A 16,362-nucleotide genomic window follows, 5' to 3' on the forward strand; every position below is an offset into this window, starting at 1 on the left:
TGTTAACCCTGTGGTAGACCTGTCCAGGGTGTACCCCTCCTCTTGTTGAAGGAACTGGCATTACAGAAGCAGTGTTTTGTGGGACAGAGCAACTTTCTTTTGATCTTTGGGATCTCTAACTTTGCATACTTTTAAAAAAGCTAGAAAGCTAAAAGCTGGAAAGACGTCCAAGCCATTTTTGAAATAACTAGCGACAACCTCATAGAAAGATACTTATTGCATATTAACACTTTGTTCCCAGTGGTATAGAGTTATTTCCTCTCAAGCTGTTGTCAAACACATGTGGCAGCTTTTAAGAAATTAAACCAACAAGTCAGACTGTAGTGATAGTTGGAAAATGCATTATATTTAAGCTTTATTACAATCCCAGAATTTTATTACTTTCCCGTACAAGAAGCTGATTTGGTGTAGTAACTAGGGCACAGTTAAAAAAAACAACAGCTGTATGTAACTTGTATGTTCTGCTTGGCAGCAGCCTGTGGACTTGGCATAAAAATGCTGCTACAATGTGTTAAAGCCCTTTGAAAAATATTTTAAGATCTATCTGAAGTATAATATGTATAGAGAAAAAGTGAGAAACAGAACTGAGGTGTAATGAGACAAAATGGGTCCTTCCATAGCATTAATAATGATAGCTGGGTGTAACTCAGGATTCCAGTCGACATATCGGACTGTCGTAGACCATCTGTAGGTTCACCTTGTGTCCCACCAGCTCCCTGATGTTGTTGATGCCGTATTTAATCATGGTGGGCCTGTGGGACAGAGAAGAGGGCTGAGTGAGAGACAGTTCTTGTTGTGCAAAATGCCGCCATAAAAAAAGAGTTTGTGTGGTGTTTAGCAGATGAGAGCAAAAACAACAGAGGGAGGATTACACAGCAAGGATTAGAGGCATTCACAGATCCCGGCTCATCTGAGGTGACACTGATCCCAAAGTAAAACTCAAATATAATGAGATTTAAACATAAAGCGTCCACTGATCCAATGTAGTGTGACATGCAAATGACCGCAAAAGATGAAGCTCAAACACAAAGACGATGTTGTACAAGATGCGCTACTGCTATGAACTGGTTAACACTTCCTGTCTCCTAAGTGAGCGTTGCCTGAAGATTTGTTAATGTCACATAAACGGATGAAAAATTCACATTTTCTTTTATTAAGCGCACAAATATCTAACTCACACATCTAACATATCACAAAACCTAGTTTGTTACATTTTGGAAAATATTAATATATGAAATATTATTGTTAAATATTATTAAGAAAAATCTCTAAAATTCTCTGAAATATGTTCAGGGAAAAACAAACACATATAGTAGAATTCTGTTATTACTTCTTGAAAGAAACATTTTTTCTCAAGTAGTTTGGTGATCATGGGGTTAAAGAATTTATTACTTCTGAACTTAACTGCTTGTTTATGAACTGAATAACTTGTTTCTGAAGAGTTTCTTTCCAAACCGAAGAGTTTTTATCTGAAGAGCTTGTTTCTGAACTGAAGAGTTTTTATCTGAAGAGCCTGTTTCTGAACTGAAGAACTTCCTGAACTGAAGAGATTGTTTCTGAACTGAAGAGTTTTTATCTGAAGAGCCTGTTTCTGAACTGAAGAACTTCCTGAACTGAAGAGATTGTTTCTGAACTGAAGAGTTTTTATCTGAAGTGCTTGTTTGTGAACTGAAGAGTTTTTATCTGAAGAGCCTGTTTCTGAACTGAAGAACTTCTTCCAGAACTGAAGAGCTTGTTTCTGAACTGAAGAGCCTGTTTTGGAACTGAAGAGCCTGTTTCTGAACTGAAGAGCTTGTATCTGAAGAGCTTGTTTTTGAACTGAAAAGTGTCTTTCTGAACAAAAAAGCTTCTTTCTCAACTGAAGAGCTAATTTTTTAACTGAGCAGCTTGTTTCTTAAGAGTTCCAGCTTTGAGCAAAATGGCAAAATCTGAAATATGACAAAAGCTGCTTTTCAGCAAATACTGATAAACATCTGAAATAGGCGGTCTCATGCAGTGTTGGGCACGTTACTTTTAAAAAGTAATTAGTTATATTTACTAGTTACTTCTCCCAAAAAGTAAGTAAGTAAGTGAGTTAGTAACTGAATTACTCCACTATAAAAGCAACTAGTTACCAGGGAAAGTAACTATTGCATTACTCTTCTTTTTTTTAAGTTTCAATATGTCTAATAATTAGATTTTTTTTCTTAGCCGATTTCACAAGCCAGTTGCATGTAGAATTGTATAGACACGTACTTAGACGGAACTTTTAATATTTATTGCCCCTCAGACCCCAACTGGTAGACATACTGTTTTCACACAGGCAAAAATCCCGGGTCGGACCTCCAGCTGTGAGAGCTGCGTGCCTGTTTTTTCCTCCCTCATACGTCATCGCGTACATTGCAGATAAAGTTGCAGTTTGTTGATGACCTGAAGATTGCACCCGTCAAACCCCCACTCTTTCAAAAGGCTGCTGATATTATTAGAATAAATCACTGGGTCCTGCACAGAGCCTGATATGATCGCTACACAAACTGGATATAACCAGTTGCCGTTCACCTATGAGCTTACATTAACAATCATGTAACACATTTTGTTTGATTGAAAAAAAAAAAAAAGGAACAACAATCTCTGCCCTTCAGAGATCGGTCTTTCTGGGAAAAGATCGAACTTGTTTTTGAGCTGGAGCTTCTACAGTTATACAGTCTGTCAGGTCCGTCAAGTCATAATGTAACAGGCAGATATGAGTCCGAGGGAAAAACCTGGGTCGAGCTGGTCAAACCAGTGACGGTTCGCAACTTTTACTTTCACATTCCACATTGCTGCCACTTACCTCTGCCAGTTTGGTGTGGGTGTGATTTGTGTATAAACTGCACACTGCCTGAGATCGGCTTATCGTGAAAACCTACTGCCTATGCAGTTGTGTCGCCCCTTCCTCCTCTCCTCACCAAAAAAAAAAAAGCTTTGTGGCTCCCGTGGCTGAGAACCAAGTAACGCACCCCATTTAAAAACGGCGTTATAAAGATGGAAACAGTTATTAGTTAGATTACCCCGTTACTGAAAAAAGTAACGCCATTAGTAACGCCATTTATTTTAACGCAGTTATTCCCATCACTGGTCACACGTGAGACCAGGTGTTATAGGTGTTATCATCAACTGATGATATCCATAGAAAAACTGAATCAAACACCTTTAATCCTTACATGGAAAACTGTAATATTCAAAGACGCACAAATGTGCTCTGCTTTCTAAACACATGTGGTTCTTAAGCTGAAACAAGGTTAGATTGTGTGTTCACCTTTCCAGAGACAGGCCCCAGGCGATCACGGACACATCCTTGGGGAGACCCATGGGCAGCAGCATTTCTGGTCTGAAGACCCCAGAGTTTCCTACTTCTACCCACTTTTCCAAACCTGTATTTGTGGGAAAGAACAGAACAGTTAAAATCAAACTATAACAACTTTACACATTCAGTTTGCCTAGTAAGAGGTCACACTAAAAAGCTGTCATGACATTCTCTTAAAATGCCAAATACCTTGTGAAATTTTAGAGCTTATCTGCGGCTAATGAGCTCTCAAGCTTGTTTTTACTAAAACTGCTATGTAGGTTGTTGCAGGAAAGATGGGAAAGTATAATCTGTCGGTGGAAACTAAGTCGTACGTGGATGTAAAACCAGTTGATCTGAGATGCACTGTACCTTCATGGTAGCTGAACACTTCCATGCTGGGCTCTGTGTATGGGTTGAAGGCAGGCTTGAAGCGTAGTTTGGTGATTCCTACAAGAGAAAAACATTGTTACTGAATGTCTGAAGACACAAAACAATTATCCGAAGGGTACAAATCAATATTCACCAATGGCACCTCTGAACTATCTGTGTTGGCTGTGATATCCCTATCCTAAATTTATACAACTTTGGACTGCATTGGATTGAACATTTGTACCACTAAAACAAAGAATGTGCACATAGTTTTAATTTATTTCAGACATGCGCTGGGTAGTGACATGGGTTTTAAGCAGAGTTATGATTGTTATTTCTGCAACAATGCGGAAAGCCAGTTCCTTGTATCGTCTGTACATGCTCACCCAATTTGGTGAAGAACTGATGCAGGACACCCATGAGGTCTCCCAATGTCAGCCCGCGGTCGGCCACCACACCCTCGATCTGGTGGAACTCGGCCAGATGGGTGGCATCCAAGGTCTCGTTCCTGAACACCCGGTCGATAGAGAAGTACTTGACGGGTGTGAACTTCTCCTGGTGGACGAGGAAGCAAACAGGAGGAGAGAGATCAGAGCTTTGTGATTGTTATTAGGAACATTGCAGCCATGTTCGATATGAGTGTCTCTTCTTTCCACGAGTTTGTAATCTCTGTAGGGGATTTGCTTCCATTAAAACCTGGCTCTTGGTCAGGCCAGAAACACTGTAGTGTGTTTAAGCTGCATGTATAAAGACTAACCCAAGAGACAAATGCTTCTTATTGTTTGGGACAAGTTATGCAACTCACCTGTTGCGCGAGTTTGTACAACATGCGAGCGCTGACTGCTGTAGTGTGAGTGCGGAGTATGTTTTTCTGAGCCTCTTCAATTTTCCAGTCGTACTTGTACCTGAAACCAGGGAAAAATTTGTTATATTTGTCAAAGAATCCTGTGTATTGCTGCGCCCACCAACTCAAATGTTACTCCTCGTGATAATCGTTTGATTGTGTCTCACCCTTGTGAACCATAGCCTCCTTCTGAGTGGATCTTCTTCACTCTCTCCAGGTATTCCTGTGGGAACTCGAGGGCGTGCGCTGGGTCTGAAAAACAATGATCAGTTAGAAAGATCAGAAATTACCTTGATTGGACTCTGAGGGAGAGTTTGTATGAGACAGGACAGTGTTTGCTCACCGGACAGGAAGAAGGTGTCGTGCTGGTCTCTGGCCGGGTGCTGCTGAGGCTGGAACAGGGAGTCGAAGTTCCAGAAAGAGCTTTCGATGAAGTTGTTGGTCGGCATTTCGGTGAAACTGCGGACAGGAAAAAACTTAATTTTGTGTGTTTTAAATGAATGTGAGACATGTCTTTTTCAAAGTGTTTCACAGCCGCTCACCCCATCTCCAGGAAGATCTGCCTGAACTGGGATCGCACCTTCATCAGGGGGTGCAGGTGACCGCAGTCAGGGGCCACGCCCATGGCCTCAAAGTTGTACGGCTTGAAAGTCTTATCTTTCCAATTGCCACTGCAACACGACACAAGAAAACTATCAACCTGTGGCTTCGTAGCTAGTGGACGTCCCAGGCTCTTGTTGCCTAGGTGAACCTCTCATACATCACACAGATCAGGCTTCACATTACGGAACAGGGAATAATGTTGACTGTTTCTCAAGAGCATCAGGGAGTTTTTACATTTTTATACTTTATTAATATATTTCAGGACAACCTGCAGCCTTACTCCAGTTAACATGAACCTAGGGGTGGGGGATATGGCAAAAATATCATCACGATTTTTTTTTTTTAAATACAATGACGATTTCGATTTTATCACGATCTTAAATTGAAAAATGAAAAACTGGCAATTTAGTCCAAAGAACCTTTCTTAACCGATTTTATATTAAATAAAAATTTGCAGTTTTGTCTGCATGTGCAAACAATCAGGTTTAAGAGACGTGGCATGGCGGTGTTGTACCGTCTTGAAGGATACCTCATCTTTTGCAAGACAAAAGGTAACTGCTTCTGTTATCTCTTTCCATCGCTTGTTTGACTTGTCATACTTAATGCATTTGTCAAACGTCTGTTCATGTTGACCATTTTGGTGTTATGCTAGCTGCCGCCTCTGCCTGCGGTGCCACCAGGTGCGGTGCCTCCCTGTTTGGCTTTCAGTATATTGTTTGGGATGCTTCCTTTTCAATTGATTGAACAGGTTTGTCGTGTTGCCACCCGGCATGCGTGCAAGCTTTGTGCAAAGCTGGCAAAGAACATTTGCCTACGCTTCATCAGTTGAGAAAAAAAACGAAACCTATTCGATAATGTGCCCGAGACGATTCCCACGATCTCTACAGTTTGACAGATCGTCTTCACGTCGTAATCGTTCACGATTTAATATCGTCATATCACCCACCCCTACATGAACCCTGGTCATTCTTTGGTCGCCATCTTTTTGTCCTGCCCTGCCTTTAGGACTAAGTCCATGTCTTTGGACTTGTCCCCATTTTTGGGCAGATGTTTCTCTGTGTCCTCAGTCTGAGACCTGCACACTGTCACTGAATGACACAGGGAGGTTGACGGGACACATGTTCCAGCTTCGTCTAAAAATTAATGAATTAAAAAAAAGGGATTATTACTCACGTGGCGATCATCTCGGGGGTGAGCTCCGTTTCCTGTTTGCTCACGGTGGTGCTGAAGGAGCTGCCTTTAGTGATCCAGTAAGACTTCACCGTCCTAGAGACATAAATTAAAATGACTTTACACGAGGTTAAAGAAAGAATAGAACAACATCCATTTCTGTGCGCTCATCTGAAGCTGGGTTGTGATGGCAGTATGTAAGTAAATCAGTATTCAAGACTTACTTCTCTCTAGTCCCTAGGCCTAGACTCCCTAAGTGCCATTTAGCAATGAGCTAAATTTTACATATATCTTCTACTCCTACCAGTTAAAGTATGAACGATTATAGTGAAAACCAAGGGACTTTCAGATGATATTCTCCAGACAGTTTTTGCTAAATACATAAAATAAAAATCAAACTTCCCATGATGGAATAAAAAAATATTTTGAGGATAAAATGTGAGACGGATAAAACGGTCCCTTCAGAGAAGGATGCTTAGCCGTTTCAGCTTTATAGATATGTAGTGCGATTACATGGGGGATGTCATCCAGAGTAAGAGGATTTTGGGGGAATATGCAACTTAGTGTCCATCCAAAGAATATTTTCATCATCTAAGACCAAAATCCAAATGTCCTCGTCGGTGGTTCAACAAACCTTAGTTTATTTGTACAAATCTGTATTAATCTGTACAAATACATTCCACACACACACACTGCGTGGAATTAATGTAAAATCTTTCCTCAATAATGACTTTAATTACCTTTATGTGGCACTTTCAGGGTTTGAGTAACAATATGAACTTTGAACATGATTCTACAAAAACTACTGTCAGAGCAGAGATCAGTTAATAAATAATAAAACTTCACAGCTTGATCCAAAATATACATCATGTCCTTTAAGACAGATGTTGATGCTTTTGATTCATTGGAGACGGTTTTCTTTTGATGCCAAGGGCAAAGGTTTCTGGCCTGAGGACTTACACTTCAGAGAGCAGCTTTCTCTTCTTCAGTTCATTCCTTTCCTTCTCTTCCAGCTCATTGCTGTTGCCTTTCTGCACCTGGAGCAGCTTCTGTCTGACCTGATCTTCTATGCTCTCCGCCTGAAGGCCAAAACACCAACACACACACAATCACATCACTGAGAATGGGGGCCAGAAAGAAGCTGCTAAAGCAGGTGGATATGAAGGAGCACATACAGCCCTGAATATCCTGGGACCGCCCTCGTGGGCCTTGTCCAGTTGGATCCACTTGTTGGACATGGCCTTGCTGAAGCCAATCTTCCCAAAGGGCAGTTGCTATACATGGGGAAAAAAAACAGTGTCACTAAAGAAGTACAAGAATTTGACGAAAACGAAAGTTAATGCAAAGTAAACAAACACTGTGTGTCTGTGCCAGGATGCCTTCTGGCGAGGATGGCTGCTGCCAACGAGAATGTCATTGCTATGGGGTGTGGGTGACTGGTCTGGTTTAGGTATGTGATGCATGTCTAAATAACATCAACATGAACGCCAGGTCCAAATGTTTCCCAGCAGAACACAGAATTATCACAAGATGGTCAATGTTATTTACTTCTCCTGTCAGTGGTTTTAATGTGGTGGCTGATCAACATATACTCTGATGTTAAATAACAATAATAAACACATTTCCATGTAAACAAACTCCCTGATCAGCATGATATTATTTAAGTATCTCAAACACATGCATCACATGGGACACTCACCATGAGCTCAGCCTGAGCCAGACCCTCCGGGGGGATGGAGTTGAAGACCCGGGCTTCATGGCTGCCTTGCTCGGCTATCTCGGTGCCCTCCGCCGTCAGCTCCCAGTGCTTGGAGGAGCGCAGCTCGGCTGAGATGACCTGAACAGCAGGGAACAAGGACACCTGTCACCTGGGAGTCAGACCTTTTTCATCGCGACTGCAGCATTTTGACATTAATCAGCTGTCAGCTGTATCTGGCGTCCGTGTTGCATCAGTCAGAATAACCGACGGTCTGATTTCCGCCTCATCTCAACTCGGGGGACTCACTTCGCCAAGTGCCTGCAGACTCTTCACGGCTCCGACGATGACCTGGTGGTCCACCCCGAGGCTGGCCGCCACATCCACGCTGTCCACGCCGCCGTCCGCCTTCTCGACACGCTGCAGGAGGATCTCCACCACACCGGTGTCCGCCATGCTTGGAGCACTGTGAACTGAAGCCAGAATGAAACTGGATGTGACGTAGCATTCCTGGGACGGTCCTTTTTCTTCTTCTTCTTCTTCTTCTTTGATATTGTAGCAAACTATAACAGTGAGTAACCGACACCCTGTGGTCTGTGATGATAACTGCAGTGGCTTACAATCTAATATTTGTTCAGCATAAAACACACACACCTATATAAATCGGAAATCCTTTAATTAATTTTTAATAATTAAAAAAAAAAAAAAAAAACATATCTGGTGATGTTTTTCCATAATATGTAAAGTAGAATTTAATCCAGTGTGTCCTGTAAAGATTGGTCTCTTCCCTCCTGCTCCTCCCTCCATTTCTTATACGTCCAACCACTTCAGGCAGGTAAGAGTCACATAAGAGTTTCAGAAAGCCAGGCTAAGAGGATGATTAGACGAACAATGCAGACTGCACTCATGAAGAGGGGAATTGCAATGGAGGCAGGTGCCTTAAAGACAAACACAATAAAGGTTTCACAAATCAGAGACTGCGTTATAATGAATCTCCAGGGTCTGTAGATTAATCAATCCAGATTAGAGAAGTCTAGGTACACTGGTTTTAGATGTGGACCTCATCTAATGTGGTCTGCATGACTATGAGATTAAAAAAAGAAACCTAAACCTGACCAAGTGTGGCCTTTGTTGTTCATCCAGATGCATGTTGCCCTGATTGCTTTGTCTTCTTAAAGTTGACCATGGAGCACACAAACTCAAAGAGAGCCACTGTTATTAGTTGCTAGTCTGGAGTGATTTTGTGGTTTTTGCCTGTGATGACATGTTTGTGCTGTACTAACAGAGATTAAACTGAAGTGTGATTTGTTTTTGTTTTTTTAACACTTCCGTGCCCAAATACCTCTTCATGCACGAGTCATTAAAGTAAAAAATGATGACATAGACTACTAAGTTTATTCTTTCATTGGTATTGCATATTGTGTTTGTACACTGAACATGTCATTCTGTAACGCTTATCACTGTATTTCTTTTTTTCACATCACGTTCTGAAATTAAAGCTGGGGACATTTACAGCTCAGAGATAAAAGAAAAAGAAAAAAGAATTAAATGTTATCAAGATGAAATGAAGAAAGGGACAATTATGGTTTCAATTATTTTGACTTTATTTTGATCTTGATTTGAGCTATTTAAAGATAACCTACGATGATTAAAGCAACTATTCTGTATAGTTCCTAGAAGTTAGTGGGAAATAATAGTAATAATAATGATAACAAATGAAGTAATGAAAGTATAATAACCCACAAAGGCACAAAAACACAATTAACATTATCAGAAACACCAAAACCACCAAGTGTCATGCCACAAAACTGAGCAAGAATTTTTGAGGCTGTGTCAAATACAGTTGACAAAATGGAACTTAAATGGGACAAGTTCTGTGGAGTTACGACTGTGGCTCCCACTGAGAGCAACGCACGTATTTGTACGGCAACATATTCACAGGTCACGACAAAAAAGACGGTCAACGAGCGCATATTCTGATTCTGATGATTCATTATTTACGATACATTACCACCTGTCTCTCTGCATAGAGATTAGCATTAGCTCGCTCACGCTTTAACCAAGGGCCCGTGTTCATAGTTGACTAACAGACAGGCAACCGTGTAGAGCTGGTTGATGCTGGCTGTGAGCGACAGTGGAATCACCGTGCTGAATATTTTATGCTCCTTCACCCTGCGAATGAGACGCTCAACGTGAGTCTTTATGACCTCTGACCCAGACAGCGGTGTCCTCTTAGACGGGAAGGAAGGGATGTGGACTCTGCAGGGTAAACAGTCTCCCACGAGGAAGCCCTCGTCCACCATGACGGCCATAGACGGATTCAGGAGCGGCACTATTCCAGACTGCTTTAAGATCCCTTTGTCACTAATGGCGCCCTCGTAGAGAGACGACACGAATGTCACGGCGCCGTGAGGGGCCAAACCGATCAACCCTTTAAACGTACAGTGGGATTTACGACTAGAAAGCACCTCGCTCTGAAGGAGAAGAGAACGTCTTTTTTGGCAACGGAGTCCTACACAGTCTAAAATGATCTGGGTGTCGGAGTAATCCTGGAACACGTCTGGAAGGTGAGCTCTGACCGTCTCCTCGTCCATCCAAATACCCACAGCTCCTAGTACAGCGTAAAGGAAGTCAGCCCACGTGTTTACGATCCGGCTCACGGCCGAGCGGGGAACCCTGAATCGTTGGGCCAAACCCTTCAGCTTCAGACCCAATGACAAGTAGTTCATGAAAAGGAAAAACTCATCGACGGGTTGAAGAATCTGAGGGAAATAAAGTTTATTATTACCTCACACACTGATCGGCTGAATCTGTTTGGATTATTATTGAATTTGTAGAGAAAATGGAAAAATACTCACCATTGCACTTGCAGCGTGGGGGACCTGGTTAGTCAGACCAATGCAGCATGGTCTTGTAACCTGTACCATCTTGTTGGCGGCCGGCTCTATTTGTCTCCAAAAGGCTATGAAGTGGGCATGACTTGCAAATCTGTATGTAAAAATATAATAAACCTATAAGTCTTATAACATAGGTCTCAAACAGGGGACCCCTAGGGGATCTGTGGCGGTACTGCAGAGGGGTTGCAAAATCTTTGGTTGATTATACATTTTTTGTATATATTTGAATTTCCCCCAGAAATTTACATTTTGTTAAATACACACTAACATGAATCCAACATATTTTTGTAAAGTGATAAGGGAAAGCTTAATACTGAATGCTGTATGATGCTCGTGAAGAAGCATTATTGGCCTGTGTTTTTGTACACTACACACACTAATATGACAAACACGACCTCGTCAGCACAGGTCAAACATGCTTGTTTACCTTGTATAGAATTGGATGTCCTCATCAGACGCAGAAAAACGCTCCAAGCAGAACCTGCTGTTGACGGCGTTCTCCTCCATCTGTCGTCGAAGCCTTGCGACTTCCGCGCGGAGTTCCTCGACACACTGGAGAGACAAACCCAGCGCAGCAGGCTCAGTACTAGTACAGTAATTGTGGTCAAACTCCAGGCCCGTGGGGACGGGGAGAGTGTAATTATTACTCGTCATCGTCGTCCGCTGAGTGGGTGGTTCAATTAAAACTGCCGGCTGCAAACTCGTGAGCTATTGGTCACTGTAAATTTATCCCGTCTGATGTTTATTGCCCAGCGCTTCTGTATCTCTATACCCTTTGGAAAGGTGTGGAAACTGGACTGGGGTATGAGTTACACCTAGCTCGCCGCACTATCCACCCATTTCTGGAGGGTTACTTTTTTATTTTCACATGCCTTCATGAGTAAATAAACTAAAAACAACAAAAGACGAAGAATCTATTCTACCCTCTCTCCAAGTTTCCTTTCATGTTATCCTTTAATTTCCCTGGGGTCTTCATCAACAGGTATTCCATACACCACCCACATACAGCATGTCCCTTCTCCAACTTTTTCCCTGAACTGATTTTCTTTTTACACATCTCAGCTCTCTGTTCCTCATTTCTGCAGAAAACCAAAAGACTCCCATCATTAAGTACTGACCCCACTGACTTGACTCAAAACTCTTTTCTTAATAGATTTCTCACATTTGTAAAGAGGAGCAAGCACATACTGCATCGTATATAAGAGATGCCTGGCTGTTTGGGAACACCTTCCAGTTTCCTTCGCAGCGATCGAAGTGATGGTAGAGGTTGATTTTGAGCAAGAAGCAGGTTGTATCCAGTAGGACCACATGGAAACTTTAACTGAAGGCCCTTTTTTGACAGTGTCAGCTGACCATTTTGTCCCCTCTGTACTTGGCTAAGTCTGTAAAGCTGGTCTGCGTTGAAGACTCTTAAATATTTTCTTCAAGTTGTTTTCTCTGCCTGCCGACCTTCCACTTCTCTTTCCTTTCTTTTACAAGAGCCTGCTGAAATGAGGATACCTGGTTTTTCGAGATGTTCAACTGTTTGTCCCCGCTGGCCGTGTCCCCGCTCACAGCCCCGTCAGTGCACACATTGTCCGTCAGACCATCTTTGATATCTGGAATAGAATAAGAAGTAGCTGCACTTTGCGCCCTGTGTTTATTTTTGCACTCCTCTCCTCAGTGGAGAGAACCAACTTTCAAATAAGTCCAATCAGTTCTCACCTGTTTTAACTTTAGGGGACGTAGGACATTCTGTAGAACAATACGAATGGTCGAGCTGTACGTGTTCCTTTCTACCAAGACATGGTTGGTCTCGTCTCTTGCAGCACCTGGTGCATCTCTCAAGGGGCCGTGGTGTGAACGTGAACTGCGTTGGGACAGCATTCGGTTTGAGCTTCCTCAGGCCATCAGCTCTGGCCCTCTCATACTGAGTTTCATCAAAGTGGTCCTACGAGCAAAATGACTGTTTTTTTTAAATGGGAGTCAAGAAGATGTAGACAAAAGACAATACAAATAAATATATAACAGCTATAAACAAGTGGGCCTTATCTTGTATTCTTAGCCAGAGATCTCTCATTTCACCACAAGCACATGCATGAAACAAACTTTGTAATTTTATTTAATATGTATATTCTAAAGGTTCACAGAAAAGACGATGCTGAAGTTAGCTTCCGATTTTGCAGTGCGACTGTTTAGTGCTAAACATTCATTATAACAGTCTCTGATTTGTGAAACCTGGTCTAATGAGGTCTAGAGGTATCAAACAAAAAAAAATTTAGCATTTAGCATTTTCACATAAAATTTAACACAATTATGGGTGTCAGACACAGTTCATGTGTTGCCTAAAATGTTCTCACATCAAGAAGTGTCACAAAAACAACAATGTGTGGGTAAACAGTCACACTGCACATCCAGTTCATTTCCCCTTAACTTTCCCTTTAAGAACTGAATCGGAGGCTGGTAAATCGGAAGCCAACTTCAGCGTCGCGTTTCACAGCATAAAAGACGGTAGCTGCTATGACCCGTTTCGCAAATACCACCATCTTGGACATCGCGCAATGCATTGTGATTATGCACCGAAGCATTCTGGGATTGAAAGCGTCCAAAGAAGCATCTCCGGACCATGCTCCGCAGCTCTGACGGACGGCTGCAATGGACACCGGAGACCAGTTAGGTGATATGATTTAAACATTATTTATCCGAACGCGATGTTGTAGTTTCAAATGCATTAAAAAAAGATTTAGTTGCCCATTGACGTGCAGCATCTTTATTAAATCTCCAATCAAAGGCTACACCGGTAGATTATTCAAAAGAAACCGGGAACCAGAGGCTGTCCAAATTAATTTTAGATGGGGGCATAATCTGCCTACCTGATCCTGACGTCCTCCAAGATGATTGGGAAGACAGCGCGTCAAGCTATCCACATCTGTTACAGAGTGGTACAGAAACATACTTTGAAAAAAGTAAGCAATCATTGAGATTATGTTTCTCTAATCTATTTGTTTAACACTTATTGGCTGGCTTGTTCATCTGCACTGGCAATTTGCATGACATGTACTATTAGGCTATAAATTTGACTCCTTTGCCATGTATACATGTAGTAATGATGCCAACTAAATATGCCTATGTGGCTTCCTCACTGGGTCCTGGGGACTCACTGGAAGCTTCATCCTTGAGGCCTCTTCTTCTCTTTTTTGTGGGAATGTCCTCAGCACTCTTTCTCTTCACCTTTACAATCAGAAAGATTTTATCATCACACCTTAAAAATACTTACAATTGCAGGTCAATATAAAACATAAAAAAACAAATGACAAAATAACTATAAGAATGCATTAAAAACATTTTAATAAAAAGCAGAGGTGGCCTACGGTCTGCTTAGATTTAAAACCTACCTTCCCACGCCTTGTAGTCAGATATGTGTTTTCATCATTATCCAGAAACCAGTTGCGAATGATTCTTTGAATCTCAATGTTGTCACTGTGGCTATCCTTGTCTGAATACCCCCTCATGTACAGGCATGGATGGGGCTGTTTTCCAATTGGTTTGCCCAGTACAAAATGATTGCTGCAGATTCTGATGTAATCACTGATCTTGGTTAGTTTGTTTCTGTTGATGAGCTTCACCCACAGATGGCGCCATTTGGGGGGGCATAGGTGGAACCTGAGCTCAGGAACATGATCTTTGATTATCCACCTAAAATATCACCACACATATGCAAATTCAGATTAACGGTACAGTTGCAAAAAAGGATAACACAAAAGCCCTTTGTTTATTTCCATTGTGCTCTCGTGAACCCCATTCATAAGCACAGACAGACAGAACATACATTGCATACAACTATGGTACATGTATTTACTGTAATCTGACTGAAACTACTGGTAAACCGATTAAATTATTAACGATAATAGCAACAATAAATGTAAACAGAATCAAAATAAAACTAGTGAAATGTTAATCGTTTGTTTGAACACATCCACCCAGGACAGGGGAAGTCACTTAAATTAATTAAAGCTGCAAGTAGCGTCGGGGGCCTAGCAGCATAGCAGGCAAGTGTTATTTGAAGACCATAGCCACAAAGTTTTGTGTAAATTGGACAAAATTTGTGCCCTGTGTGAGTAAAAGTTCAATTTCTGTCATTATATCGCCCCCAAAGGTCAAAGGTCAGCAACATTTGTGGGCCTCTCAAGAAAGTCGCCTTGAGTCTGCGTTAGACGTTTGAAGTACATCAAACGGTTGCTGAGATATGGCCTCACTTCCTGTTTGGCGGCTTTGCCTCCAAGTTTGGTTGGTTGCTATGGGCAAACGGAAGCAAAATTGAAAAATCCACATGATAACTTTTGTGCGGCTTGGTCTGAAGATTCTATGTGTCAAGTCCCGTGGATATTGGGCAATCTGTGTGAGACTGAAATGCTTTTTGAAGGTTTTTGATAAAATTCAAAATGGCGGAAAATCCTATACGAAGCAAATTGGCGCCATATGGTGCGTTGAACTCGTATTGATCCAAGGATTCCAATGGTACATCATTTGTGAAATTTGGACCAAGGGGTCCAAAGTTATGAAGCTGAATGCACTTCAAATGTTGGCATGTTGGTGGCGCTAGAGAGTTTACTGTATGGGCATGATAATTCTTGAGGTTGACCATAGGGCTGTCCTGAATACATGTGCCAAGTTTCAAAACTTTTCACCATGGCGTTCTAGGGGCTGCCATAGACTTGAAATGCAGCGGAAAAAATCAATAATAAGAAAAGCTACTTATACAATGAGGACATTTAACAATAATTCTACGGACATATGCATTTAAACTTACTTGGATTTATATCGGCGATCATTGCTACATCCGTGCACAGTACATCGATTGGATCCACCCATTGTTATGAATGAAAATTATTTCAAATAACCGAAACTCCCGCTGCGAACACTTGTTGCTGTCGATTGCGGTGGACTCTTTCAATCCCAGAGGCAGAGCTACAGGGCTTCGGCGAAAGCCCACAATGCATTGCGCGATGTCCAAGATGGCGGTATTTTGAGTAACGGGTTATGTTTCCTTCAGTGTAGAGCAAAACAATAAACAAATAAATAAAGAGGGTGATAACTAGCTAGCACAAGGCTAACATAGGGCTTGGTTAACTTCACTCATTTGTACACATTAATGATGTATGAATTTATTTTTCCTTTAAAATCTTAACAAACGTCAAAGAGAGAAAGTTACATTTACCTCACATAATAGGGAGAAATCACTTGCCACCCAGTTCTTCCTTTTAACCTTCTGCTCCCATAATCTTCTCCGGCTTCGTTCACGGGGGAAATGGTGGAGCTTTTTCCCCTGTCCCGGACCTGTCCTGCAGCCGTAGGCTGCGCACTGTGGCATATCGAAACTTTTGATCCAATTTTTTTTTTCAATTCTCTGTTATTGCCACTATGGGTGAATTTTGTGGGTTTTAAGGTAAGCTATCTAACATGGCGCCCATAAATCACGTGACCAGCTCAGAACCAA

General features: G+C 41.8%; 2 protein-coding genes across 4 annotated transcripts; both read right to left on the reverse strand.

Moving 5' to 3' along the window:
- Window positions 1–324: 324 nt before the first annotated feature.
- farsa (phenylalanyl-tRNA synthetase subunit alpha) lies at window positions 325–8,488 on the reverse strand. Its single transcript, XM_047572761.1, has 13 exons — window positions 8,299–8,488; window positions 7,993–8,130; window positions 7,469–7,567; window positions 7,254–7,372; window positions 6,297–6,389; window positions 5,063–5,191; window positions 4,864–4,979; window positions 4,688–4,772; window positions 4,482–4,581; window positions 4,063–4,231; window positions 3,677–3,754; window positions 3,278–3,392; window positions 325–752 (listed from the first exon to the last, which is right to left on the reverse strand). The coding sequence occupies exons 1-13, from the start codon at window positions 8,443–8,445 to the stop codon at window positions 647–649; spliced, it is 1,494 nt and encodes a 497-aa protein (XP_047428717.1). The 5' UTR covers window positions 8,446–8,488; the 3' UTR covers window positions 325–646.
- Window positions 8,489–9,809: 1,321 nt separating this feature from the next.
- Window positions 9,810–16,310, reverse strand: LOC124997338. 3 transcript variants are annotated; one of them, XM_047570967.1, is made up of 10 exons: window positions 16,084–16,228; window positions 15,676–15,912; window positions 14,261–14,561; window positions 14,027–14,096; window positions 13,739–13,794; window positions 12,591–12,816; window positions 12,387–12,484; window positions 11,314–11,438; window positions 10,848–10,977; window positions 9,810–10,751 (listed from the first exon to the last, which is right to left on the reverse strand). In XM_047570967.1, the coding sequence occupies exons 2-10, from the start codon at window positions 15,735–15,737 to the stop codon at window positions 10,038–10,040; spliced, it is 1,782 nt and encodes a 593-aa protein (XP_047426923.1). In that variant the 5' UTR covers window positions 15,738–15,912; window positions 16,084–16,228; the 3' UTR covers window positions 9,810–10,037. The 3 variants fall into 3 exon arrangements, with proteins under 3 accessions (XP_047426923.1, XP_047426921.1, XP_047426924.1); XM_047570965.1 differs by having other exon boundaries at window positions 14,009–14,096; XM_047570968.1 differs by lacking the exons at window positions 13,739–13,794; window positions 14,027–14,096; window positions 14,261–14,561; window positions 15,676–15,912 and having other exon boundaries at window positions 16,084–16,310.
- Between the last annotated feature and the right edge of the window lie 52 nt (window positions 16,311–16,362).

Source organism: Mugil cephalus, chromosome 20, assembly GCF_022458985.1.
Source record: "Mugil cephalus isolate CIBA_MC_2020 chromosome 20, CIBA_Mcephalus_1.1, whole genome shotgun sequence".
NCBI classification, from domain to species: Eukaryota; Metazoa; Chordata; class Actinopteri; order Mugiliformes; family Mugilidae; genus Mugil; species Mugil cephalus.